Source organism: Cervus canadensis, chromosome 30 (assembly GCF_019320065.1).
Source record: "Cervus canadensis isolate Bull #8, Minnesota chromosome 30, ASM1932006v1, whole genome shotgun sequence".
Taxonomy (NCBI): domain Eukaryota; kingdom Metazoa; phylum Chordata; class Mammalia; order Artiodactyla; family Cervidae; genus Cervus; species Cervus canadensis.
In genome coordinates this window covers 31,065,959-31,093,880 of record NC_057415.1, presented here as the reverse complement: position 1 = coordinate 31,093,880, position 27,922 = coordinate 31,065,959, and the positions used below count along the sequence as shown (strand labels likewise).

The 27,922-nt window shown below is 48.0% G+C and overlaps 1 protein-coding gene across 8 annotated transcripts in view; it reads left to right on the top strand.

The window, feature by feature from the left end:
• EPB41L4B (erythrocyte membrane protein band 4.1 like 4B) overlaps window positions 1-27,922 on the top strand; it is a 138,452-nt gene that overhangs the window by 37,329 nt on the left and 73,201 nt on the right. For all 8 annotated transcript variants that reach the window (XM_043453493.1, XM_043453495.1, XM_043453497.1 and 5 more), the window contains exons 3-13: window positions 10,833-10,875; window positions 11,711-11,789; window positions 13,721-13,765; window positions 15,572-15,624; window positions 19,670-19,790; window positions 21,089-21,176; window positions 21,334-21,422; window positions 21,719-21,788; window positions 21,885-22,054; window positions 24,057-24,166; window positions 26,428-26,458. In XM_043453493.1, coding sequence (XP_043309428.1) covers window positions 10,833-10,875; window positions 11,711-11,789; window positions 13,721-13,765; window positions 15,572-15,624; window positions 19,670-19,790; window positions 21,089-21,176; window positions 21,334-21,422; window positions 21,719-21,788; window positions 21,885-22,054; window positions 24,057-24,166; window positions 26,428-26,458 — 899 coding nt within the window. The remainder of the gene's footprint in view (window positions 1-10,832; window positions 10,876-11,710; window positions 11,790-13,720; window positions 13,766-15,571; window positions 15,625-19,669; window positions 19,791-21,088; window positions 21,177-21,333; window positions 21,423-21,718; window positions 21,789-21,884; window positions 22,055-24,056; window positions 24,167-26,427; window positions 26,459-27,922) is intronic.

The window sequence follows — 27,922 nt, the reverse complement described above, 5'->3', positions numbered from 1 at the left end:
TGCCGTGTATGTATGTAATACCTGCGTAATATGACAGGTGGTAATAAGGGTTAAGAAAAATAAAGCAGAGTGAGGAGATAGAGGAAGGGGCAGTGCTATTTTAGACAGAATATGAAAGGGTGAGTTCTCGGCTAGGAGATATTTGAACTGAGCCCTGGAGCTCCTCCTGTGTAGCTAAGCCTTTCTACCTGAAAGACACTTTTTAATTACTTCCTGGGGCTATGCATGATGGTTGTAAGGAGATACTCAGAGTCGACGCCTGGAAATTGGGTCTACCTGAGATGGATGTTGTGGTGCTCAGTCTGCGGTGATGGAGTGCAGCCAGGGCTTCAGTGTGCCTGGGTTACAGTGCCTGCTGGGCAGATGTGTCCCCCTGCACCCACTGGATGCCCCCTCTACACCACCAACCTCCTCCCCACCTTCAGGACCTCCTGTCTGCCTGCAGCCCACTCCCTTACCCTTGACTGTTGCCATGAGCATCCTGCTGCCTCCTTGAGTTCATGGTCCCGATTCCTTCCCGTGAGCTGGAGACGCTCCCTTTGGCCCCTGAGGCTCAGGGAAGGGCAGACCCACCACCCGTGTCCCCTCCACTGTGTACTTCTGCTTCCTTCAGGTTGGACCACTCAGTGCTGCACCCTCTGACCTCAGCACTCTCTTCCCATCCTTCAAGGCCTCAAGTGCCCATTTTCCTCCTCCCCAGGCAAACTCAGAACTCAAGCTGTTGATACCTCTAAATATTCCAGACCCAGTTTCCACTCACTGAAGTTTCGTTTGAGCAGACCTCACCCAAATGCACCTTGCGTCCTGTCACTGTCCATTCACTCCAAGATCCAGGATTCTCTTGTTTCTAATCCTGTGGCCAGGATAAGATCCAGGATTCTGTTGTTTCTTACCCTCCTTCCAGTTCCTCCGCATGTGGCCTTGGCCCTCAACAACCCCCTCCTGCCCTGGTCTTCCTCCCCGCCCGGTCAAGCCTCAGGCATGTCCTTTGTGTCCCCATCTGCCCTTTGATTCTCCTGCCCCTGTGACTGTCGCTTGAACCCCCTTCGACACGCATGCAGGCCCATCTGCTTCCTCTGCTGCTTCTCCAGGACTGCCAGGCATTGCTGGAGAGCCATGGGCTGTGCCTTCTGGTCCAAGCACAGATCACAGGTTCAGTGAAATCCAAGCCCCGAGCTGTTCCGGAGCCTCATGAACCCCCAGTGGGCCCTGAAGTGCCCCAGGGCTCCCCTTCTGAGTCTGCACCACAGACCTCTAGTCCAGTCTCCATGGAGACTGTTCTCACGGGTGGCCTCACCTCCGGCTGAGAAGACCGAGGTCATGTAGCCTGAATGCCTTGAGTTTTCTCCCCTGCCCCTCAGAGTGTCCTTTTCTCTCTGTCCATTCTTTTTAGTGCTTTCTCTTAAGGGACTTTGCCTGTTTCTCCAGCGTTTATACACCTGCATCCGAGTTCCATTTCCGGTTGCTTCCTCAGTGCCGAATTTAGAGTCCCCAGCATCTGACACTCGTCAGTCCTCCTCTTCCCAGAGCTGCTTTTCCTGTTGTCCGTTTGTATACGGTGTTTTTGGCTTCAGATTGTCTGTGGCCCAGGACTGAGTTCAGGCCCGAACCTTGCTCCTGGTCTGATGGGCTTTAGATAAGCCACCTGCTCGCCCTTGGCCTCGGTCTCCTCATCTGTAAAATGGGTTTGTTGGACCAAGAGCCCTTCTGGTTTTAATGTCCCGTGATTCTGAGACTAAAGGGGAGGCAGAGTACTGTCCCTCACATCTCCTCTAGTCAGAAGGGAGAAGACACCCATCTTTCTGCCTTGAGAGCCAAGTACCTGCTGCCCTGGTGGCGTGTCCTTAACCCCAGGTGACCACTCTCTGAAAACCATGGAGGTGACTCCGTTATGAAAGCCTTTGCTGTGAGCCTCTGCTCACTTGGCTGCTAGGCGTTCCCGCCTGCCGGTGATCAGGCCTGGTGCGGCAGGAGGGATGTTCACAGCGGGATCCAGGCATCCTTCCCAGGTCATACACCTGCAGGAGCCCAGACTCTGAAGGTGCTAAAGCCTTTCCAGCCTGCAGCTCTGTGAACATGGCGTGCTTCTCTGCCCTGCAAGAGCAGGTGCAGGGCCATTATCTGCCTGACTCTGAGGATCCGAGCCATGGGGAGCAGCGGGAGCTCCCAGCCCCCTTCTTCTCATCAGTCTGCCTTCCAGCTGGGGCTGATTGCAGGCTAGGCTCTGGTGATGTTGTGTTGTTGTTTAGTCACTTTGCTTATGCTGGTACAACTCCTGGAATGCCCTTTCTCATCCCATTTAAGAGACTTCCCTGGTGGCTCAGACGGTAAAGCATCTGTCTACAATGCAGGAGACCTGGGTTTGATCCCTGCGTGGGGAAGATCTCCTGGAGAAGGAAATGGCAACCCACCCCAGTATTCTTGCCTGGAAAATCCCATAGACGAGCCTGGTAGGCTACAGTCTATGGGGTCGCAGAGTCGGACACGACTGAGCGACTTCACTTTCACTTTCACTTCATCCCGTTTAACTTCTGGCCATCCTTCAAGACCAACTCTGATAACAGCCCTTCACGCGGCATGCCCTGAACTCCCAAAGTGTTTTTCCTCCTCTGTGTAAACCTGAGTTTATTTCGCCCTCCCTGGCAGTTTGCTCGTTTGGCCTCAAGATCATTATTTGTGTATGTGAGTAAACCTTTCGGATTAGATCCTAAGACTTACGACCTTCTCCTCTTGACTCGTGGTAACAAGGCATACAACCTAGAACTTTAGTCTTTAGCCCCAGAAGGGACCTTAGGAGCCACTGGTCAAATTTCTCCCGTCTTCTGGGGGGGAAACCCAAGCTCTTAGGCCTTGGCAAGTCACTGAGTGAGTCGCACAGCTCATGCACGAACCCAGGTTTTTACAATTTCAGGTTTAGGCACTCTTCAGTACACGGTACTCTGGAGCCCCAGTTTTCTTAGCACCAAGGTGGATGCAGTAACATCCATTTCGCAGGGAAACTGAGGGACCCTGTGAGTTAAGGGAGGAGAAAGGGCTTTGTAACCCATCATGGTTGTGGGTCTCTTCTTCCAGGTGGGCAGGCTCGTAAGTCATCAGGCCCCCAGAGGTGATGCTCTGAGCTTGGCTGGAGCCTCAAGGCTGCCTTGCCTGTAGGAGAGGCCTTAGCAGTTTAGATGAGACCTTTTGGAAAGGTTCACTGAGCCACTGATTTTTTTCCTGGGGTCTAGGACGAAGCAGTCGGTGTCAGGTGTAATAGATGGGGGCCAGGAAGGGAATGGTCCACTTGGCCAGTGGCTTACTGCGCCGTGGCAGAGGCCCTGCCAAGAGTGACATCCCCACCCGCCCCTGAGACGCATATCAGAGGGCTGGCGGTGGCAGGGCTATTGGCACAACTCTCTGCGTCCCCGGTTCCCTGCAAAGAGCCAAGCCTGGTTTCCATAGAGTGCTGCCCAGCCCTGAAGCAAGGTCAAAGTCTATTGGCATTGCCTATTTTTAGCAGTTGAGACTGGGGCCTCCTCTTTCCTTTTTCTGTATTAAAGCAGGAACGCCACCCAGGAATCCATCTGTAGCTCTGGCTGGGCACAGCTCAGAGCAGGGGCACGGGTTCTGTTTTTACTTTTTATCAAAGCTGTCTTCTGAGAGCCCGAGCTCTGGCCTGCACCCACCCAGCTTTCTCCTGGCTGGTCTGGTAGGCGCTGTTTACTGGGTCCCCACTCTGACCTGAGACTGGCATCAAACCGAAGGCTTTATAGCACTCGTGTTTCATTATTCATCACTGATCCGTGAGGCAGACCCATTTCACAGATGATGAAGCCGCGGCTTACTCGGAACCTCACAAAGGTTAAAGTAGGGGATAGAGCCAAGGTCAGAACCTGGTCTATCAGTGCAGTGGCCAGCACTTTTCCACTGGCTTATACTGATTTCATGACACTTGGTAGTGTCAACCCCCCCACCTCTGGACACCCCCACCCCGCAACACACACACACAAAGAAAGCCATTCAGCACTCTGTGACTTGGAGCTTTCTCAGTGGCCACCTCTGTGGTACATGGGTAGGCTGGGCAATGTCCCTGCTGGCCACAGTCTGATGGGGGAGACAGACAAGTGGTCGCTTGGAATACTGTGGGCTCAGTCCACTCACCTGTGAGCCTAGAGCCTGAGTGTCACTGGCGAGGTGATCAGACTCTCAGAGCGGGAGGGCGAACATGGGGAGGGCTGCAGTCACAGAGGACGAGATCACTTGGCCAGGCAGAGGAGTGGCAGGGATGTGGGGCAGGGGTCACCACTGCCCCGCCAAGCGGGAGCCTCCATCCCATCTTGGGGGCGGGTGTTCTCCCGGGTAGGGGTAGCCATCCTGAGTCCCTTCCCAAGCCCACCCCAGCATGAAAAGAGAGCATCTTATGGCGATCCGTTTGGCCGCAAGGAATCCAGAAAAGGTGATTGGGCCTTTGTCTCAAGACCTGTGAGAGGTTTTCTCTCCGGTCTCTGCAGCATGGAATCGGGTAGATGGGTAATTAGGGCCCCACGGCTGCCCGGGGAGGTGGACACACAGTCATGGTGACTGCTGGAAGGACACGCAGAGGGACTATTGTGGCTTCACTCTGATGGGTGCCTGGAATGTCACCCTGTTTGCGGACAAACCCTTCCTTGCATATGAATGGTTCATTAGTTTCCAGAGGCAGGGAGTTGATTCTCTAGCCAGTGTCAGCAGACAGCTCAGTGCACTGACGGGGAAGCTAAGGGTGAGGGCACAGCCACACCCCAGGCGAGTGGCAGGGCTGGGACTTGAATTCTGCTCTTCCTCCTCTTTCTCAAAGACATGTCAAACAGCTCAAGAAATGCCCCAGGCCTCCCAGCAGCCTGCTTCTGAATGTTGGCAGAGCACGGGTTTTCCTGCCCACATGCAAATATCCACAGTGAGTGGGAAACAGCTGATCAAGGGAAGTCTCTGTTTGGTTGTATAGTCACTAAGTCACGTCTGACTCTGCAACCCATGGACTGGAGCCCACCAGGCTCCTCCGTCCATGGGATTTTCCAGGCAAGGATACTGGTTGCCATTTCCTTCTCCAGGGGATCCTCCTGATCCAGGGGTCGAACCCACACCTCCTACATCTCCTGCATTGCGAGTGGATTCTTTACCACTGAGCCACCTGAGAAGGGAAAGGAAGGGGTCTCTGCAGTTGAGTTAAATGAACCCCCAAGGAAGTCTGGAGTGGCCGGTGTGCACATCAGGTTGATAGGACTTCCTTCTGAATGAGGATGAGACGAGAGCCCTCCCGTAGGCAGAAAAGGAGAGTCAGACTGGGGTGTGTGGAGGCCCAGGGCATCGTGCTGACACTTGCTGAGTTAGAATCCTGCCTCACTAGTGCTGTGACGCAGAGTACCCCTTGCCCTTGCCATAGCCACCTTTCTCTACGCTGAGGCCTGAGAAGGCAATGGATGATACATAATATAATGCGTATTTTTTCCAACACCACCAATATATGAATGCTTCAGGTAGATAGTGTCAGGTATCCCACAGGTTAAGGACTCAGTCATTCAAGACTCCCCACGTCCCTGCACCAGCTGCCCCCCACCCGACCCCCAAACACACACTTCAGATACTAATCCCAAGTCCAAGTTGTCACCTGTGCTTCTAACCTACTGGCTATAGGTGAGTGGGAGGTTCCCAGACCCCCTCCTTGGGTATGATCAATTTTGCCAGAGCCAACACAGAACTCAGAAGAGCATTTAACTTACTAGGTTACCAGTTTATCATAAAAGGATGTAACTCAGGAATAGCCAGATGAGACAGATTCACAGAGCAAGGTATGGGGGGTGGGAAGGTGTGGAGCTTCTCTGACCCTCTGAACACATCACTCTTCCCAAATCTCCATATGTTCACCAACCCTGAAGACCTCTGAACCTTGTCTTTTTGAGTTTTTACGGAGGCTTCATCACACAGACACTATTGATTAAATCATCGCCCATTGGTAATTGATTCAACCTCCAGCCCCTCTCCCCTTCCTGGAGATTGGGGGATGGGACTGAAAGTTCCTGCTCTCATGTGTTTGGTTCCCCGAGCAACCAGCCCCATCCCTAGGTGCTTTCCCAAAGAACCTCATTCACATAAACTCAGGTGTCATGGAAAGGGGTTTGTTATGAATATTAAGACACTTTTATTGCTGTTACCACTTAAGAAATTACAAGAGTTTTAGGGGCTCTGTGCCAGAAACCGATGAAGACCAAATATACATTTCTTATTATGAATCACAATATCACACACAATAAGCTCCAAAAGTGTTCGTTCTCTTCTTTCTCTTTATATCCTTTGGATGTGATTATCTCATATTCCTTCCAGCTCTAATTTAAATGCAAACTAGACACTTTTTACGAGCCAAGAAAATCTAGAGGTACTAGAAAGCCAGTTATGAGTTCCATCACTCAAACGTGCTGGCCCAGGGGTTGTTCCAGCAGAGTTTTTAGACCCTTGTCAAGCCCTGAGCCTCTCCTGTGATTCAAGTGCTCGTGTGTAGGTTTTAGACAATTAAATTCTACAGCCAGTCTCATGTATGTCAAAATTCTATAACTGATGTACAGTCAGAACAGATGGGCTTTGCCAGATCATCTCACATCTCAATTTATGGAAAGGATTTTGCCAGATGGACTTGGATGAGAAATTCAGATCAGAAACTACCTAATACCCATTAGAGCGTCTGAGTTAAATATCTTGCCCTTTGAACTCAGAAACACACCTGTTTCTTTCCAGTGACTGGTTTACTGGTCTGATAAGAGAGCTGGAGCCATTTGTCTTGGTCTCTGCTGACAGGCGGCCTGGCTATATTTAGCCAGATGCAGGTGAATATCTGAGATAGGTCCTGCTGCTGCTAAATTGGGCTTCAAGCCAAGTACAGGATATGATTTGCTAAATGCCACACTGGGCCTGAGTACCCGGGGTCTTTAAGTCCCGGGGTGGTCTTGTGGGATTAAATACGGGTGATCAGGGTCTGGTCAGCCCCTGCAGCTAAGAAGGAAGTTGGGTCAGTTTGAACTGGTAGGACACAAGAGAGGTTTTATTATCTCGTTTTAGCATTGTGACTGGCTTTCTTATTGCCTCTGATGCAGATGAGCCAACCTGATCAGAACACCGCAGGGTCAAGGAGCTTTTTAAATGGAGCTGTTTCTGATTTTTTTCCCAGCTTTGTGAGCCCTAGACCTCCATCCTGGTAGGTCCTGCTCGGGGCAGGGCTCTGTGGCTGGTGACTTGGTGGGAAGGATGGAGGCCAGTGCACGAGGATGAGGGGAACTTCTTTAGCAGTGTGGCCAGAGGGAAGGGCTTTTGCTGTCCAGGAGGAGCATCCAGCCATGATCTGCCTATCAGTTAACACCGGGCCGTAGCCATCTGGCTCATAAACCCTGAAATTGCTGAAGATTTTACAGACCTCAGACAGCAGTCTTCAGATGGGGTCGTGGATGTTGCAGGATCCCCAGGGTCATTATTAGGATATATTCTTGGGTAGGAGAGGATGCAGGGAAACTTCAGCATTAAATATTTAATGAGCACACTGGCAGCCTTTGGAAAACACTAATGATCTAGGATTCTGTATAATGATCTTGGGTGGAACCTGGGTATCTGTGACTGAAATGTGCAGCCAGGGTTGAAAACCCCAGCTAAGGAAATGATCCAGGCGGGGCCTGGATTAAGATTACAGTTTTAGACAGCAGAGGGAGAGGAACAGTGGGCTGAAATTTATTCTATTCCAAATATGATAAGGAGATGTGAGAAAGGAAAGAAATGGGACAAGCTCCTTTAAGCTCTGAGCCTCCGGGGCTAATAAGATTAGAGGTTGGTTGTGGGGAGAACGTTCCTTGCCTGGTATGGATAAATTCATTTGAAAGTGAGGCAAAGAACAGGTTTAGTCAAGCCATTACCATGATACTTACTTTGGCAGGAAAGTAAATATGTTGATTTATATATAAGTCCTTGTGTGTCCTCTTCCCAGGGGCTAAGGGTCCAGGACTTCAGCTTGGCTAAGGGGCAGCAATGAGACTTCTCTCTAATGAGACAAATTGATCATCAAAAACTACCCAATAGGCAAGTGGTGAATGAATAATAAAATTTGACAACCTGGCAGGCCCACCCCACCACACCCTCCGCTGTGAAAATAATGTTCTCATTAAAAGGAAGAAACTATGCAGAAAAGTGAAAAAGAAAATACGCAGACGTCATTCACAGTCCCACATTCAGAAATAACCTCTATAAATTCTTCTGGACATGTGTTGATAGGAAATAATAATTTTCTATAAAGGGATCCTACCTGCTTCCTGCCCCCACCCCCTCCATCTCACGTTGTGCTATGGATCTCTTGCCACATCAATAAATTTAGGCCTAAATCAATTTTAAAGGCTGAATAGTATTTCACTACATGGAGGAGTCATTTTTTAATACGTCTTTGTTGATGGGCATTTAGGTCATTTCTCATTCAGAGCTTAACAATGAGATGAAGCACCCGTGCTCAAGCCTTTGAGATCGGCATCCAGCTGTGGGGATCTGGGGCTTTTATCACTCGGCTGCCTCGCTGGGGAGCAGGGATGACAAAGCCCATGTCTCCCATTGCACCGCTCACAGCTTATTGTGTTATAATTCATCTCTTATTTGCTTTTGTGTTGCCTTATCCCTCTCCTCCCACAGAGTCTCGTAGTGGGCTGTTTGGTGAGGGGTGGCATACACGGTACTCACTTAGTCCCTCCCGTTTTCATTATTAGAATGTGCAGGGTTTAGATTGCTTCTCAAAGTATCTCGACGGTCAGCAGAATGACCTCTGATTCTGAACAGCTATTGAGAAACCCGCCCTCTGCTGTGTTGTTCCAACTGTTGTCCTAACAGCAGTGTTCCACATGTGCGGAGTTTCCTTAAAGGAGAGGAAAGTCCCTTTTTGCCCCATTAAAAAAAAAAGTATGTTGACCATTTATTTATTTCTCAAGAATCTAATAAGGCCTGCTGGGTGGCCAGCTCCGTGTGTGGCACAGGAAACTAAGAGATGACTAAGTGCGTGGTCCTCGCCCTCTGAGGCATATGTTCGCCTGGAGGGGCTCACAGTGTCATGTTCGTAAATGTTTTTCATGGAAGTCAAGCTCCCAAGGCTCCTCGAGACTGTAGTGCCAACAACTTGGATGTTTCAGAGGGACTTTTATATGAGGGAAGTGGTTTTGTCGTTTCCTCGGGTGGATAAGACTGAAGTGGTGTTTCTGGTGAAAGCTAGAGGAAATTGAAATACCTTCATGGACCAGAGCAGAATTATCTCAGGCAAATTCCTTCCTGTCTTTCCATCTTCAGTGTGGGTCATTTAAAGGGTCATGTATTTTGGTTGTTAATTTTAGACTTTAGGGGGACTGAGTCAAAAAACCCCTTCTATGAACAGAGACTTCTGGCAGCGTGGCTTATAGTCGTTACTAGATTAGTGGAGACTTGGTTCTGTCATGAGAAAACTCAGGAGGAAAAGGCTGATGATGGCTCCACTGACTTGAAGGGACTTTATAGATCAATTAGGTAAAGGGTTTTAGGTTATTTTCAGCACCTCTTTGGAAAGCTAATTCTTCCCAGGAAAAATGAACTTGATGTGCATAAGCACAGGTATTTTTTCTTTTTTTTAACTGAAGTATAGTTGATTTATAATATTATGTTAGTTTCATGTGTATAGCAAAGTGATTCAGTTATATATAAATTTTCTTCAGGTTATTTTCTGTTGTAGCTTGTTATGAGATATTGAATATATTTCCTTGTGCTAAACAGTAAATCCTTGTTGCTTATCTAGTTTATGTGTAGTAGTTTGTATCTGTAGTTTAATCCCAAACTCCTAATTTATCCCTCTCCCCTTTCCCTTTTGGTAACCATAAGTTTTGTGTGTGTGTGTGTGTGTGTGTGTGTGTGTGTGAGTCTGTTTCCATTTTTATATATATAGATTCATTTGTTATTTTTTAGATGTCACATGTAAGTGATAGCATTTGATATTTGTCTTTTCTCTGACTTATTATGATCATCCCTAGGTCCGTCCGTGTCGCTGCAAATGGCAATATTTCGTTCTTTTTTATGACTGAGTAATAGTCTATTGTGTATATATACCACACCTTCTTAAACCAGTCATCTGTTGATGGGCACTTGGGTTGTCTGTGGACACTGGGGTGCATGTGTCTTTTTGAATGTGTGTTTTTGGGCTTTTTGGATATATACCCAGGAGTAGAATTGCTGGATCAAATGGTAGTTCTATTTTAGTTTTTAAAGAAACCTCCATAGTGGCTGCTCCAGTTTGCCTTCCCAGCAACAGTGTAAGAGCGTTCACTTTTCCCACATTCTCTCCACCATTTATTATTTGTAGACTTTTTGATGATGGCTGTTCTGACCCATGTGAGGTGATACCTCATTGTAGTTTTGATTAGCATTTCTGTAATAATTAATGATGTTGACATCTTTTCATGAACCACAGATATTTTTATATTATACCAAGAAGGTTGTCTAAGAGCTCATAATCTGGTCCAGTCCCTGGTTTTGAGTGAAAGTTGCTCAGTAGTGTCTGACTCTTTGCAACCCCATGGACTATACAGTCCATGGAATTCTCCAGGCCAGAATACTGGAATGGGTAGCCTTTCCCTTCTCCAGGGGATCTTCCCAACCCAGGGATTGAACCCAGGTCTCCCGCATTGCAGGTAGATTCTCTACCAGCTGAACAACAAGGGAGGCCATCCCTGGTTTTAGTTACTAATATTTATAGGGGAAGGTAACTCCAGGGGACTGTGAAATCTTATTGATGAATCTATTCCTAAAAGAAAAACAATTTTTTTTTTTCTTTCTTTCAGCACTGGCTGGATCATTCCAAACCTATAAAAAAGCAGATGAAAAGTAAGTAAGCAGAATTCAGTCTACTACCTTACTACTTTTTCAGAGAGTGAACTCCTTTGCCAATGTTTTGAAGTATTACATTTTCATTAGAACTTGGGAGCATTTTCAAATGGATTCAGTTCTAAGGATGGTTTAATTTCCTAAGACTGGCTAAATGTTAAGAGTTTACAATTTGAATGGGAGTTTTTAGTAGATGTTAAAAAACACACTATGCCCTCTTTTGAAATTAGACACTTCCCCCAATGAGGACTGAAAAATATGATGTTCAGAAACATGACTTGATATCTGTGACATTCACGTTCTTGTGGGTTATGAAGTAGATTCAGAGAATGGGAGAGCTGGCGGGATCTTTGACAATCTGGTCCTGCTCTCTAATTTTACGTTGTGGTAACCAGATTTCTTCAATGTGGTTTATGTATGAGTAAGTTTTTAAAAATCTAATACTTTTAAAGTATTTTTACTGTAGTTACTTTTAGATTACAGAACAGTTGGCTGTTTATGTGTCCCTTTCCTATAGCCCACTTAGTATTTTGTTAAAAGTTAGTGTCACTGGGGTATCTTGGCAGTCAGGGGTGAAAGTAAAATGTTAGCTCTCAATAAGTCATCTAGATGAGTAGGATTTTCTTCCAGAATGAGATTACTAACTATACTGTTTTTGTCAACACCAAAATCCATTTTAGTTTTCCAAACTGGGGTTGCTTTGTATGTTCTGTTGTTATTTTCCAGTGGCATGGTGGATATGTTGATAGATTTAACGTGTTTTTCCTTTTGTCCATTCTGTGATCTTCAAAACTTGGGGAAAAACATCTTCAACCTTCCATCTCCAAATGCTTAGTTGGACCTGCCTATGCTTTGCACTTTCGAGTTAAATATTATTCTTCAGAACCGAACAACCTTCGTGAAGAGTTTACAAGGTAGGAAAAGAAGCGAAGGAAGGTCCTTCCACCCACCCACACCCCATGGCACTTGCCTTAGTTATAATCAGCAGGTCTTCTAGACTATGGGCTCGCCACCTCTTCCATCTGCTGTCTTTGTGTTCTGAGCAAAAGTTATGAACACTTTGCCTGTGCTTATCTCTGTATTCTGTTGAAAACCTCCACTTTGCTTGATTGGACCTTTCCTTAGGAAATCAAAATTTAGAAGTATATCTTCTCGTCCCATTTCTGTTTTGTTGGACCTCGGGTAAATTGGCTAGTTGGTCTCTGGCACTTTATTTTTTGTCTCAGATACCAAAAGGGAAGGCAGATATTAGAAGAGTGTTTCACCATCCAAAACTGCCATTTTATCTCTTTAAGGAGCGCTGCAAAACATTCCCTCGATTGTTGTAGTATCAGATTTATTGGCACTTCTTCATGGTGTCTTTCCACCCCATCGCGTTTCTTCCTTGGTATACCTGCCTCTGTGTGCCTCTGAGACTTCAGAGATAGTGCAGAAGCAAAAGAGTCTTCAAAAACATTTTACGTGTGGACTTTCCCTCCAGCCACCTTGCTGTCAGTGAGATTCTCGACTCAGTCTCCTGCTGCCTTTGATTCCCCAGACTCCCCTTTGTCATCGTCTGTGATGGACAACAGTGGTGACGGGTGGTCCATGGCTGTGGCCCCTGGCTTGGAGGTGACCACCTAAGTAGCACTTTAATGACTGACTTTATCACCATGCCCCGCCACAGGAGGGGCCTGTGGGCTTCTGTAGTTAAGATTTCCTATAGGAATTGGAAGTTCTGGTCACATCAGCACTGTCTCCTCCTTAATATGGGTACTCAGTTTAATGGCAGTTGAGTGCCTGTCAGAAGTAGGAACATTCTGGAATGTACTAGAACCTTCACCACCACCCACATGTCTGGGTCACCCACATTATCCTATATCCATTCCACAGAGAGTGACTGTGTGCACTGTGTTCGAAGTTCAAACAAATTACATTATCCTAGGGCTCCCCTTCAGAGTCCTGTAAGAAGTGTGCTGCTTCTAGCTGTCATCAAAGTCAGTGATTCTTAACCAGGGGTTGTGAATCAGAAACACCCAAGAAGCTTTTGAACAAATCACATTCCTGGGGACCACTCTTGCGTGTAAGATTCTCATTCTATAGGTGTGGAGCGGAGTGTGGGCAGCTTTGGTTTTTACAAAGCACTGTAAGTGGTTCTGATGCCCACATCCTCCTGGTAAAAAAGGACACTTACTTAATCTCTTACTTCAGTGAACTCCACTGGTGTCATTTGCTTCCTTCCTCCCCATTTTCCGTGACCAGTTCCAGGATTTCTGTTTCCTGTGTGTGTGTGTATGTGTCCGTGCGTGTGCACACATGTGTTTTTTGGTTTTTTGAAGACAGAGTCTGCGGTTAAACTTGGCAGAAAAAAAGCCTCTGGCAGTCACTCACTGCAGTCAGCTGCAAACTCTTTGAAACAATCAGCTGCATCCTTCCTGAAATCTGCTGGCAGGGTTGGCTGAGGGTCAGATGCAGTGGCTCCACCCTACCTGTTGGATTGTGTGAGCTCTTCGAGTGTGTGTGTGTGTGTGTGTGTGTGTTTGTGTGTGTGTGTGTCTGTCTGTCTGTCTGTCTCCTGGAGGCCCACGGGCATTGAGGAGGCGTCATTGGACTGTGCAGCTTTCCATGTTCCATCCTCCAAGTATCTTGCAAATTTCCTACATGCATGCACCTTCCTAGCTAGGTTCTGGAATGCCTTCCTGGGACAGGAGGAGATGCTTCCACCCAGGTTCTCATCTGACCTGGACTCCCTTGTTACAGTGCAGACTTCCGGACTGCGTGGGGGTGGGAGCAGGGATGGGAAGCTGGGGATTGGAAGTGGCTGGGGAACAGTGACCCTCTGTTGACTTTTGTATATGTTTGTCAGGTACCTGTTTGTTTTACAACTCAGGCATGACATTCTTTCAGGAAAGTAAGTATGTTTTTTTCTAACCATTAACTCAAGATAGATCATAGTATATTTTCTAAATAATTCATTGTGTGTGTGCTTTTTTATAACTCTTTACCCGTGTTCCCTTTTCAAAATTCAAAAAAAAGTACACCAGGCATTGTAAAATGAGTCTGACACTTGTATCACTGTCATCAACATCTTATGTTAAATAAATCCTTTATGGCTTGAAGCATTTCCAAGAGCATTTGATATCTTCAGTGATGTGTTTGGGAGAGTTATTCTCTCCCTGGTCACATCATTGCTCCATTCGTAATGGCTTTTGTTGTATTTGCAAGCAAGATACTTTATTAGCATGTATACACTTACAAGTATTTGGATGATCTGAAAGTCTCGCTCATCACCATCTGCATTTATGTAAAGAGGTTATGTTCTGATTCTACTAGAAAGAGGTTTAGATGTCTCATCTCATTTCCTTTTCCTCTCTTAAAAAATGGTTTTTAAGTCCTAGGCCTCTGGCTATACAGTGTTGAGCACGACAGGCATTGGCACTGAAGTGACTGATTTTACAGGCGGTGCATGTATTTTAAGGATATGCGATTTCAGCAGTCATAACTTTTACAGCTGTGTCATTTTTCACCAGACATATTGACTGTTTTCTGCTACATGAAAAATTAAGCCCCACTGAATCTAAAAAGCAGTACCTGCTCTTGACAAGAATACATTTTGATTTTGAATATAGCCTGAAGGTGATTTAAAATGTGATTTCTGAAGCTGCAGATTCTCCGTAGAATCTGTGCTACAGGAATCCTAGTGGAAGGTACACTCTAGGACAAGCAGATGGTGCAGTGTATACATTTGCCTTAGCCATGCGATACAGGTCTCTGACTATGTGTGTACCAACGTGCCTCTGTATTTCTCTCTCACCACACTGTGCTCTCATACCAGAAGCCTCTTCCCTAGTGATGGTCTTCGGTCTGGAAAAATATTAATGGCGACATCTTGGATTCATATAGCACTTTGCAGTTGACATGCACCTCAGCCTGACATTACCATATTCACAGTAGACTGGTGTTCTGGCCCCAGCATTGAATTTACCAGCTGGCCGGCGGTGGGCAGGACACTTGAACACGAAGTTCCTCATGGGGAGCACTGGCCACACCCATAGTGGGGGTTGACATGCTTGATGCATTGACCACACTGGATAATACACGTATGTGAAAAGGCTTTGAAAACTATGAAGTGCTATACCAATGTATGTCATTATTATTTTTCTAACAAAATTTGTGTATTCAGTATGAATGGGATCACCGGATTTGTAGTAATACAGCTCTGTGGCAATGTCTCAGTTATTTGATTGCTTGGGTATATCTGGCTCTCCTGGCCATCTTAGATATAGTGTCTGTCTGTTTATTTCTAACACTAGGACCTTGTTTCAAGAAAGACTTAAGGCAACTTGAAAAGATGCGGGTGTCAAATCAAGATAAAATAAGTTTAAAACTAGTAAAGCAAAGGGAAGGACTTTTCATTCTCTTTTCCAAACTTCCCCATTCTTGCCAGATTCAGGAAAATTGCCCATTATGCTTTGAGTTGAAACTATACCTCGATGGGGTTAATTTAACATATGAGGAGAACTGACTTTGGGAAACAGGGAAAGTAAGTCAGGCTGTTTGCATTTTTTAATATAGACAGCAAAAATAGAAACCACAGAGAACAAAAATCATTATCTAAATATCACTACGTTCTGAAAAATGGTTTTAGTGACATTTTGTATAGTTATGAATATTAAAGTTCATATTTAGAGTTAATTTCTTTCTTTTTTTCCCCAAGATTGAAATGCCCATATGAAACAGCTGTGGAATTAGCCGCTCTCTGCCTACAAGGTACATTACTCCTTAGTGGTAATTAGCATTTTAAAGTTATTGCTTTTCCTTTCAACAAACGAGGGTTTACTATTAGCAGGCACAGTGCTCTGCTTTGGGGGTATAAATGAACATGATACGGTCTCCATCCCCTAGTAGTTTCCGGTCCCCTGAGGGCCACAAGGCAGGATCACGTACTCCATGCGCACATATATACTGGGTGTGGTTCCTTCAGCAAGAGAGACCTGCAGGAGGCTGGGAAGTGGCAGGCCCATGGGAGGAAGGGTAGATGGGGATGAGCAGAGGAACCGAGGCACAGAGAAAAAAGTACACAGAGGCACCAGCAATTGAGCAATGTCAGAGGGCCAAGTTCAAAAATCTGTGGATGACCTTGACTCCAGTTAAAGCCCTTCATGCTGTCAGCAGTGGTGCCTTTGAAGAAGGAGGCAGGCCCCATCAGATGCGCGTTTTAGAAAGGCCACAGTGGTTATGATGGGGAAAAGGGACAGGAACAAGACCAAGACTGGGGCTGGGGCGGGGGTAGTGAGATGTAGCTGTAATAAAACCAAACTGACCAAGGCTGGGGTTAAACACACACACACACACCCAAACCACATCAATAATATAAGAAGGACCCAGTCATTAGGCTTCAGCGTTGAAAGAGGAGTCAGAGATGACTGCTAGGCTTTTGCTGAGAATGGGTGATGCTAACAGCGAATGGCTAGACTAAGAGTCAGGCTCCATGGCGGGACATCCGTGCCGTCTCTTGGCTCAGAGGGGCCAGTGGGGCTTCTGGAAGCTTCTTGAGTCAGTGCAGATCAGGCTCCACGAGAGAGGTCAGGCTGGAAGCACTGACAGGGGAGCCATCAGCATGTGGGTGGGAACAGACGGCTAAGAGGGCTGCCTGCCTGACTTTCAGTGTTGACCATTCCATCCATTTGATGCATTGGTGGATTTTAGTTTAAGATGCACAAGATAAGTCTCCAGCACTAATTAAGAGGATACTAATGTGTAGCTGCACATAAGGAATCTCGTTAGCACATCAGACAGACATATGCTGTGGACTCTGACCAGTGTGCTCTTTGGCTTCTATGGGATAATGAATTATGATGTATTCATTCATAATCACTAATTCTTTTTGAACATCGGAATAAGATTTGGCTTCCCACTTTTGTATTTACCAAGTTTTAAAACTTGATCTAAGTCTTTTCAAATTATAAAATCAGTACAGGCTTATTACAGAATATCAGGACAAAAGACGAGTAGAAGGAAGGAAGGAAGCCACCATCCTACTCACAGACAAGCAGAGTTTCTGTCTATGTGTTCTGAGTTTTGAAAATGTAGGTCTGGTCATAGTTGTATACAGATTGTTTTGTATGGTTTTCTACTTGGTAATTTTAATACATAGATTTCATCATGTTTATACTCATAAAGTTGGTTTTTAATGACCAGATTACTCCCATTCCCTGATAGTTCAGTTCTTTAGTCACCTTTAGTTCTTATTCTTGAATGGGGACTCGGCTTACTGTAGGTGATCAGGAAGTGCAGAACGGACTTGAAGAGCTCCCCAAGGACTGTGAAATTTCTCGAGAGCCTCTGTGCATTTGAAAACTGAAAGGAAAGGTGTTTCCTCTCATGCTGGAGCCGTGAACACGTGTCTTGCCGCAGTTGTCCTTGAATCAGTGCCTCCATTGATGCGGTGGCCCTGCTTGGAGGCTCTGCTCTTTTGAGAACGAATTTTATGGTTGATTTGAAAATTAATTCAGGTACAAAGAAAAAGGAGGAGGGAAAATGTAGTCGTTTGTGGTGTGTCCCTGCTTTGTTAAGTTTCAGGTCTGTGGATAAGGCATTAGAGACCCAGGCAGTTAGGGGACTTTACCCAGGTCACACAGGTCAAGCGGGGTCAAGCCCTCCTGCCTCTGAGCTGTTTCTTCCACACCCCCCATCCCCCACCACGGCTAAGCGAAGTGTGCTCTTGCTGGCAGGTTCTTGGAAGGCAGGCAGCATGCTTCCTCAGGATGGGTGTCCTTCAGGCCTGTGTTAGTCCCCCTAATGATAAGGAGGGACACTAGCCCCCTCGCCTGGTCTCACGGGAACCCTGTCATTGGCCTCTCCCTCCTGTGCTTGATGGTGTCGGGGCACAGTTAATCAAGTCTCGTGCAGACACCCCAGCAGACACACGGCTCGCTTTGGCCCATGTTGCAGGGTGGTTCATATCAAGGGAGACCTCTTTCCAGGCCGCCCTTCCAACCTTGCTGGGTCTGCAGCTTCAGGGTAACATCTAGGTCAGAGATCAGTTGCAGCCCCCAGCCTTGGAAGCCCAGCCCTCCCCTTTTCTGGGCAAATATGTCCAGAGCAGAAGCATCACTTGTGGCTCTGCCCAGGGTCCCCAGCAGCTGCATACCCTGATCCAGACCTCTGGTGGTCTTAGGGGTGCCGTCCAGCTAAGAGCTGCAGATTTGAGGGGCTGTGGTCAGGCAAGGAGACAGCCCTGAATTCCCCGCCCAGTGTCAGAGGCTGTCTCATGCAGTCCTCACACCAGCCCTCCTTGCTTCCTCTGGGTGGACAGGGACGCTTCATCCTCTTCTGCAAGCCTACAGGAGTCCCTCTCCGAAAAGGTGGGCACTGGGATTGGGGCTCAGAAGCCAGTGGAAAGGGCTCCTGTGTACATTAAGGGTTGCTGTCAACTCGGGGTATTCGGTCATGCGCTGGCTTGTTGGTGGGATTTTGTGTTAAGCAGTGGTTCTCAAAGTATGTTCCCTGGGAACATACTGCCTCAGCTCCATCAGAATCACCTGGGAGCTTGTTAGAAATGCAGGTTTTCAGGGTGGGAGGTGGGTGAGAGGTTCAAGAAGGAGGGGACATATGTATACCTATGGCTGATTCTTGTTGTTCTATGGCATAAACCAATACAACATTGTAAAGCAATTATCCTCCAGTTAAAAATAAATAAATTTATAAAGAGAAATGCAGGGTTTCAGGCCTTATTCTAGACCTATGGATTCAGAACCTCTGGGGGTGGGGGCCAGCCATGGGTGTTTTAACAACTCCTCCAGGCAATTCTGATGCATATTTGTTAGAAAAGCCCTGTCGTAGATCCAGGCTTTTCCAGGTAACGTATGTCCCACCCTCCTGGGCGTCTGGTGGGAGGGGGGTTTGTTCTTGCAGGTCCCAGGTGGGGCCTGAGATTCTGCATGGTGAGCAAGCTCCCAGGTGATGCCCACACTGCTGGTCTGCAGACCACACTTTGTATTAGCCAGATACCAGAGGTAATCGCAGAAAAGGAGCAGAGGGACCTCTGGGGGATTCCTTTTCCCTCCGGGCTCTGCCTCCTGTCCTGCGAGGGTTGGGGGAGTAGAGAGAGATTTTCTCATTCAGGTCTAGGAGGAATGGGCCTCCTGCGCCCTCCGGCCCTGCACTCTGTGGGGGCGGCTTTGGGCTTTTTGCTTGGGATCGCCCACGTGGCTATTGCTCCTTTCTGCACAGCCGCCTCCCTCCCAGGTTCTGCCTGAGTTGCCGCAGTTGCTCCCACAGCCCTCGCACCCCCTCTTCCCTCCCTCCTCCCGCCTTCCCTCTCCCTCCTGACATTCCCCCCACCCCAACACCCGATTCTGCCTGTACTGAATTCTTGATTGGTCCTCTCCAGTACTGCAGACTCTGGTGTGCTGCTCAGACCCACCCTTAACGAGAGCCTTGTTACATGGATGTTTCTGGGCAGGTCCCCATTCCCTGCAGTTGCCTTTTATTGCAAATTTAGGCATTACAGTTTGGTGGGGGTAATGTAATCAGGGCCTCCCTGGGCAGGAGAAGTAGTCGGGAGAGAGACAGTCATAATCGAGATGATGGTGTATGGCCCAGTGGGGAGCACATTGGAGTGATTGGAGGGGATTCTGAATGTACCTGTGGGGACCGAGTGGGAGTTAAGTCCTCCTGAAAGGAGGGCCTTAGTTATACCTGAGGGGGTACCTGTGCTGTTTACAGCCAGGCAGAGCGCCTTTGGACTTGCTGCTGCAATAACCAGAAGCATTCACTGTCTTATGTTTTCTCCCTTTTATGAAACCTGCAGCCGAGCTTGGGGAGTGCGAGCTTCCAGAACACACACCAGAGCTTGTGTCTGAGTTTCGGTTCATTCCAAATCAGACAGAAGCGATGGAATTTGATATCTTCCAGAGATGGAAAGAATGCAGGTACCTTGATGCTACCATCCAGCATTCCAGTGTATGCATTTGGTCACGTGTAAGCATTGGTCAGAGGGCTTCCCTGAGAGCTCAGACAGTAAAGAATCTGCCTGCAATTTGGACGTCCAGGTTCAATCCCTGGTTCGGGAAGATCCCCTGGAGAAGGGAATGGCAACCCACTCCAGTATTCTTGCCTGAAGAATCCCACTGGACAGAGGAGCCTGAACCTGGCGGGCTACAGTGCATGGGGTCACAAAGAGTCAGACACGACTGAGTGACTAACAAACGTTGGTCAGACTCTTTATCTGCTGGTGGAGCGGCTCTGCTGATGACTGAAATTACAGCTCCAGCTCTTCACTGCTTTCTCTCTGACGCTTCAGCCCTGCTTTTCCAAAGGCCCACAGGACGTCTCTCTTTCCAGAGCTGTACAGTAAAAACCAAACTACATTCCGGGTCCTCTCAGAAATGCAGGACCTGGTCCTGATTTGCTCATCGAATAACCAGGGCCGCTTTCCCAGCCTCCTGAACAAGCCAGGGGATGCCGCCTGGATCCAGCCAATCTGCATACCAGGGGCTGTGTTCATGGCCTGAACTTCAAGGCCAAATCCTATAGAAATGTGTCCTGTGGTCCCTTACGGGGACACTCATATTTGAGACCGTGTGTTGTACAGAGTTACATTTCAGGACACGTGGTCACCACAGCTAAATCCAGCCCTGTCATTTATCCTTTGCTTTGTCCCCTTCCCTCCCTCAGTCACCCTAGCCTGGCAGTTTTATGCCTGGAGAACAGGCCCGCTGCCTCTCCTACTGCCCGCCCATCTTCCCCAAACACTGCCCGTGCCGAGTCACTCCAGGACTCAGAATCTTAGCATGGGCTCACGGTGTCCCGCAGCCATTCTGACTCTTGAAAATGGCATGTGACCTCAGCACATTCTTGTATCCCACTGAAACAACGTGGAAAAATGTGGATATAGAATCTTGCCATACCTCACTCCCCATATGCCCCACCCCACCCTCTGCCCTGCAGGAGGGTGCTCTGAGCAGTCAGCTATATATACTCAGCCTTTCTCCTTTGCACACATGTGCACGTATCTACACACACACAAGCGCTTCCTCAAGCCTCATGTTGTAAGCCCTGCTCTCTCCTCTTTCTGTTAGCAGTCTGCCCTCGGAGGTTGTGTCATGTTAATGTAGATGGTATCCCCCATCCCTTTAATTGCCCCAGGCACCCTTAGAGTGGCCATGCCCTGCAGACTCCTGTGGGTGTCCACATGGCAGTTCACACGTGTCTTGTTGGTTTTTCTAAGGGGAAAGAGCCCTGCCCAGGCGGAACTCTCCTATCTGAATAAAGCGAAGTGGCTGGAAATGTATGGGGTAGACATGCACGTTGTCAGGGTAAGAACTGTGCCATTTAAGTAACTGGGGTTCCCCATGATGGGAAAAATGTGGAAACAATGTGGAAACAAAGTAACGCGGTGAAGAACTGTTTTGCATTCTGCTCTGTGACCACCTGTTAGAACCTTCTACCGACTGTGCCTTCGTTTGTTTGTAGGGAAGAGATGGCTGTGAATATTCTCTTGGACTGACCCCGACAGGCATATTAATCTTTGAAGGAGCTAACAAAATAGGCTTATTCTTTTGGTAATTTAGTTTTGTCCTATATTAAAAATGTCTTTTTCCTCTTTTGTGGTGGAATTCTATGTGAGGGATGATGATCGAGGGATGCTGGCAACACCCAGATTCGTTTTAAAAACACACAGACTCTTGCGTGTGTGGGTGTCTGACAATGGAAGTGGCGCTTCTGAATAATCACACTTACCTGAATGAATGATTTCTTAAGCAAATCGAAGCGTAACCGGTAGAAAGGAAAGGGCTGTGTAATGTGTAGATGGTTGCCCCTGCAGACTGCGCTTTTAAAATGCTTTCTCTCTGGCCAGGCCGAAAATTACCAAGATGGATTTTAAAAAGAGCAAATTGACGCTGGTGGTGGTGGAGGATGATGACCAGGTAAGCCTTGCCCCCGTCCCTCCTCTTCGCCGGGAGTGAGCCTGCATCGGTGTTACCAGCACCCGCGTAAACCGGAACTCACACTTCTCCTCCGAGGGCCGGGAGCAGGAGCACACGTTCGTGTTCCGCCTGGACAGCGCCCGGACCTGCAAGCACCTGTGGAAGTGCGCCGTGGAGCATCACGCCTTCTTCCGGCTGCGGACGCCGGGAAACAGCAAGTCCAACAGGTCGGACTTCATCCGGCTGGGCTCGCGCTTCCGGTTCAGGTAGGCGCCATTTTTACCGCTGGGTCACCAGCCCCGAAGGAGGGCGGTGGGGACGTTCAGGGGAAAAGGAGCCATGGATGTGCATTCGGGGACTTGCATTGGACCTCACGCTCCAGCTTCTTTCTTAACATCTGAGCTCTTTCAGCCTCCCTATCCTCCTTGATAAAATGAGACTAATCATCACAAAATGCTTAACCATTGACATTCACCTGGAACCGTGCTAATACAGTAGACACGAGCCACAGGTGGCTGTTTAGATTAATTAATGTTAAATGCATTCTAAAATGTGGTTCCTTGGTCTCACTCACCAGGCTTCAGGAGCCCGGTGCAAATGAAAGCCGGTGGCTGCCACGCTGGGCGGTGTCCTTGTAGGTAGAACACAGCATCATTTCAGGAAGCTCTATCAACCATCCAGCTCTGGAGCTTTTCACGTACCAACTGGTGAATCCTCCCTGTGGCCCTAATAAGATGGGTCCTCAGATTATGCCCATTTTGCGAATAAGGGAACTAGTGCCGGGGTGTGGATAGTCCGCCCAAAGCCACCGTCCGTCAGTGCTGGCGCTGAGCTTCAACCCCAGGCGGTCGGGGTCCTTTGTCTTTTTTTTAACCACTGCTCTATGGCCTGTCACATGCTAACATCAAGGTATTTGGTGACAGTTAGGAATAAGTGTGGATGTCACCGGGTGTGTGAATGACCCAGACGGGCTCAACAGTATTTGAAAAGACTGGAGAAAGACAATTTATTCTGATATGTTTTTATTCATGATTCTAAGACCATGTCTCTTAAAGTGCACTAGGACTCCCTGGGTGTTTGTTAAAAATGAAGATTTAGGACCCCAGCTAAGACTTTCCTAATTAGAGTCAGTGGCTGCACACATGTGCCTGTATGAATAAAACCTGAGAATGTCCATTTTAAATATACTCCCAGGGTTGATTTCTGAGGCCTGTTTATAGATCTGAGAATTGCTGTTACAAGATCGGAAACTTCACATGGTTTCATAACCTCTTCCCACACGTGGCATGTCCTTGAACTCTATTTAAAATGCCAGAGGATTTGTTCATTTCAAGTTCTTCGGCTGTGCACAGAAATGGCCGTGCACTTGTGTTTAAAGAATTAACTTTGTTTGAACGTATTTTTAAATGCTGCAGAGGGGAGGAGGGGGACCAAGTCCTTTCTGAGAAAGACTCGAATCACGGGTCCTGTGGGGGGTTGAAGATGTCATGATTGCAAAGCCTGGCAGAGACATTGTGTGGTGTTCTGAAGTCTACTCTTGTTGAAATGAGCAGGGGACTGTAGAAGTTGCCCAGACAGGCTTCCATCCCGGGAGGACACTCCCATGGGGCTTGGCCTTGCCCAGGTTCCCTTGTGCTCTTTAAAGGGAAGCATGAGATGGAAGGGAGTTTGGAGATGAGCTTGCCCCTGGGAGGCAGTTAGAGCAGGTGGCAAGTGCCTCCTTCCAGGTGATGAATTGTAAACCGAGGGTGGCTGGAATGAGGCAATGATAGATCAGACAAAGACAGCATTGCCGCCTGGAAGCTGTAGCTGGGCGTCAGGGTGATTGAGAGCTTTGCTGAAAGCAGCAGTGTTTTCTTGGGCATAGCAAGGAAAGCGACGGTTTAGTTTAAGTGGTCATTGATAACAGCCTTTTAAAAGAGTGAAACGTCTACCTAATATGTTTTATGGAAGGTTATTTTATGTGTGATTTGGTGTTCTTTTACTCAAAGGTTCCAGATAACTTGGACCTCCTTGGTTTGTGCGGTCAAGTGGCTGGTCCCTAAATTGCAGGTTTGTCCTTTGGTAGAAATGGAATACAGCCTGGATTTGGCAATGGCGATTTTATTTCCAAACAGAAAGCTAAATTTAGTGTGTGTCTTTACCAAACGAGTTCGAGATAAGTTGAAATTTACACTGGAGCTCTTGAAAATAAAAATTCACTTCCAAGTACATATACTGAACCGACATTGCGATTTTGGTAGCATGCTGTGAATGTTTGCTTTCCAGTGGGCGGACAGAGTATCAAGCGACGCATGGCGCCAGGTTACGAAGAACCAGCACCTTCGAGAGGAAGCCTAGTAAACGCTATCCATCCCGAAGACATTCGACGTTCAAAGGTGGTGTGATTTGCATTCTGTTTTGGAATTTTATGTCGTGGTTTAGTTGGTTAAGCCCCAAGGAGTTTGGTGAAGCAGTTTTTGGAGGAACTGTTTCTTGTTCTCTGTCGCTGTGAATCTTTCAACAAAACCCCAGTGGGATTCTCTTGGTGGGAATCAAGCTACTCTCACCATCCATCTGTCTTTAGTCTTTCCCATTGGGTGTGTTCATCTCCTTCTCTCCCTTTTCTGTATTTCCTTTCTTGTGCCTGTTTGCTTCTTTGGGACCTGGGACCTCAGAGATGTCATAGGTAAACTTGTTTCTTGCCTGTGAAAGATGATGACGTGTCTTTGAGGGAAAAACAGTCCCTGTCTCTCCTCCATGTTCCAGTTTATTTTTTTTCTTTGTTTGGGTTTTTTGGTTGTTGTTTCTTCAGTTTAAATTTATTTTACTTATTTACTTTTTGGCTGTGCTGGGCCTTCATTGCTGTGCCCGCGCTTTCTCTAGTTGGAGCACGTGGGGGCTTCTCGTTGCTCTTGTGAAGCAGGGCTCTGGCACACATGGGCTTCAGTAGTTGTGGCACACAGACTTAGTTGCGCCGTAGCATGTGGAATCTTCCCAGACCAGGGATCAAACCCATGTCCCCTGCGTTGGCAGGCCGATTCTTAACCACTGGACCACCAGGGAAATCCTGTCTTCCATCTTCGAGTTTCAAGTGGGGACATCAGTCTCGTGCTAACCAGAATTCTGACTATGTAAGAGGAGAACCAGAACCCTTAAATACTGGACTCAGGGCCCACAGTCAATCCAGACACTCCCTGCCCTTGAATTTAGCCAGACCCCGGAAGTGGGCCCAACCCCCGCCTTCCTGAGCTTCGTCTGTCATTTCCTACTGTGGCCCCGCACGTGTATGGGCCCTAGTACCCAATACAGGTGCTGTCAGGAGATGAGCAGTCCAGGATTGTTTACAGTCCCAAAGCCTAGCTCTCCCGTGTCCACACTTGCTTGCTCCTTCATTCAGGACATCGAGTTTAGCACTAAGATGCTTGTTCTTTTATAGCAGGACCTTTGCACTCTCCCTACCCCTCCCTTGTTCCCTGCTTGGATATCAGTGTAGTGGCCATTCCATATGTTTTTCTTGTATAACTCAGGACTTAGTGGGCCTTTATGGGACCTGGAGCCTATGCCTTCCCATTCTAGAATCTTTAACCTTGTGTTCCCCCTCTGTTTCCTTCTTTGTAAACCAACAGTGCAGTAGTATGGTGACCAGAAACTCTCTAAATCCATTCTTGGCTGCTTCTCTGGGGGAAAAATGCCCAGAGCCTAGGGAATGTGGCCTCACTTTCAAGAAAGGCCAGAGGTTGAGAGGGTGGGGGTGTGTCCAGGGAGGGTGGCAGATCCGTGAAGGGTGACTGATTGCAGGAAGTGGGAGTGACAGGTGATGGGGTGGGGAGAGAGATGAGAGCACGCTCTGTCCCAAGAGCTGTGTCCACCTCCCAGGCGAGCACTGTGCTCGTAGCCAGCTGGTCCAAAGTTGCCCAGAAACACCCTGGTATAAGGAAGAACTTTCTGATGTGGCCATCCAGAGACAGTGCTCCCTCTTTAGGGAGTGAGTCCGCAGCCCCTGGAGGCGTACAGACACAAAGGCCGTGGCTGCTGCAGTGGGGAGGGGCCTTGACTCCATCCTTCTGTGCTTCTCCTCCACTTCCCTTCCTGGTCTCCAACCTCTTTGCCTCCTTTAGTTTCCTGACATTTTCTCCAGCCAGAGTTCTGGCCTCTTCGGGAAACATGTAACGATTTTCCATGCTCCAGTTTTCACAAAACAAAATGGAGTCTAGATACACAAGGTCTACCTCTGTCCATGATCCTTCTGCAGACTCACACCCGAACCGGGTTGCAGGCGTCTGCCCTGAGCTCCGCCGCACAGGCTCATGCTTGTATTTCAGCTTGTAGTGTCTCCTGATGCAGTCTCTATCTATATGAAGACTATAAGCTCCTTGAGAGCAGGGGCTGTCTCTTCTCTGCGTCCTAGGGCTCCTGGTCCTGAGAACTGGCTCAGCCATCATTTTCAGAGTGAATCAGAGGGTGGGGCCCAGCAAGAAGGTGATTTATGTTTCCTCCAGAAAGGAGAAGTAACCAGGTTGAAGAGTCTGCCTTCTGGGATTGGGACTGCTCTGAGATCATGGAAGTCTCTTCCCCAGTCATTGGTAAAAAGTGGTCCAAATGGTAAAAAGTGTTCAAGCCCTCTAAAATGTCTTATTTTTCTGTTTTTCCTTTAAAGCAAGTAACCCAGTGATAGCAGCTCAGTTCTGGTAAGTGCCCGCAGAGTCTGGGGACAGCTCTGCTGTTGAATTATTGTATTTATTTGCAGTGGTGACGTTTAATACAATTAAATCATGAAGTGAGGCACTTGATGGGCCCCACCCCCCACTCCCTTTTTCTGCTGCCAGGCTATATGGTCCACCTGGCTTTCAACAAGTACACAATAGAACGTTCCACGATAGTTTGTTACTTTGGAAAGCACAGCTGCTTTGCTTGAGTGGCTTTGTGCCCTGGGTATTGTTAACAGTGGTGACGAAGGTGATCGGCATGTGTAGGACAGGGTGTGCTAACAGCTCTGCAGGCGGTGGTGGGAAAGAGGGGCCAGGCTGTGGAAAAGCCGAAGCTCCCAGAGAAAAGCTGGGTTTGCTCAGTGACATGTGGGTTTTATGTCAGACCACGTGGAAGACCTTTATCAGACACCCAGTGACATTCCTGCAGGAAGAGAACTCGTCTTGAGACTGAAACTCTACCACAGGCCTCAGCGAACTTTTTCTGTAAAGTGCCAGGTAGTAAGTATTTTAGATGTTGTGGGCTCTGCCGTCTGTCTCAGGACCACAGACATGCTCTGTCCTTAGAGCCTGCAAGCAACAGACAGTACGTCAGTGAACGACCGGGACTGTGTTCCGATTCAACTTGACTCACTAAAGCAGGTGTGGGGCGTGGTTTGCCGCCCCGTCCCCGACGCACAGGTGGCCTGCATCTTTCCTGTACATGGAAATCATGTGCTGAGCTGTGATAGCCTCAGCCAGGCCGCTCCCCAGGCTAATCAAATCAGTCTCTGGGGGGTGGGGACCCGGGCATCTGTGGTTTTAAAAGCTCCCAGGGAGGTCTAGGTCCCAGGTCTGTCCCACCTGGTATGTACCTTTCTCTCCCTGAAACAATTGCTTTCTTACATGAGTTTTGATCTTGGTAGACAGCTATTACGCTAGAGAACCCCAGACTATAATTGTTTTAGCCCCTGGGTCCAAGCTCCAGCCACTGGTGGTCCTGTTTAGGTACCCTCTGGCCATCCCAGGCATAGGGTTCGGGCTGCCACAGAGGGTGGTCTTTGAGGTCGCCACAGCTCTGGGGCGCTGTGCACCCTGAGCGGTTGGCGGCGCGTGCGGAGGAGCGGGCTGGTGATGAGACTTTGGGAGGCCTCTCGCCCAGCCCCAGCAGAGCACCAGCCAGCTCTGGGCTTTCCTTGTTCTCATCTGAAAACAAAGAGGTTGGGCTTGATCAAGTGTTCTTCAAACTTCTTTAGCCTCTGGCTTTGGCCCCCTAGGGGAAACCTGCCATGGAAGGTTTTCCAGGACAGAGAACAGACCAGTTTGGGATGTTCTGGATGCTGCTGAGCTGGGACCCGAGGGCAGGGCTGGCACCTGCTGCTCATCACCCCACCCCACCCCCAGGCAGCCCCCAAGACACCTCAGGGACCCCAAGGTTCTGGAAAACGTAGCTGGCCCTTGTGTTAA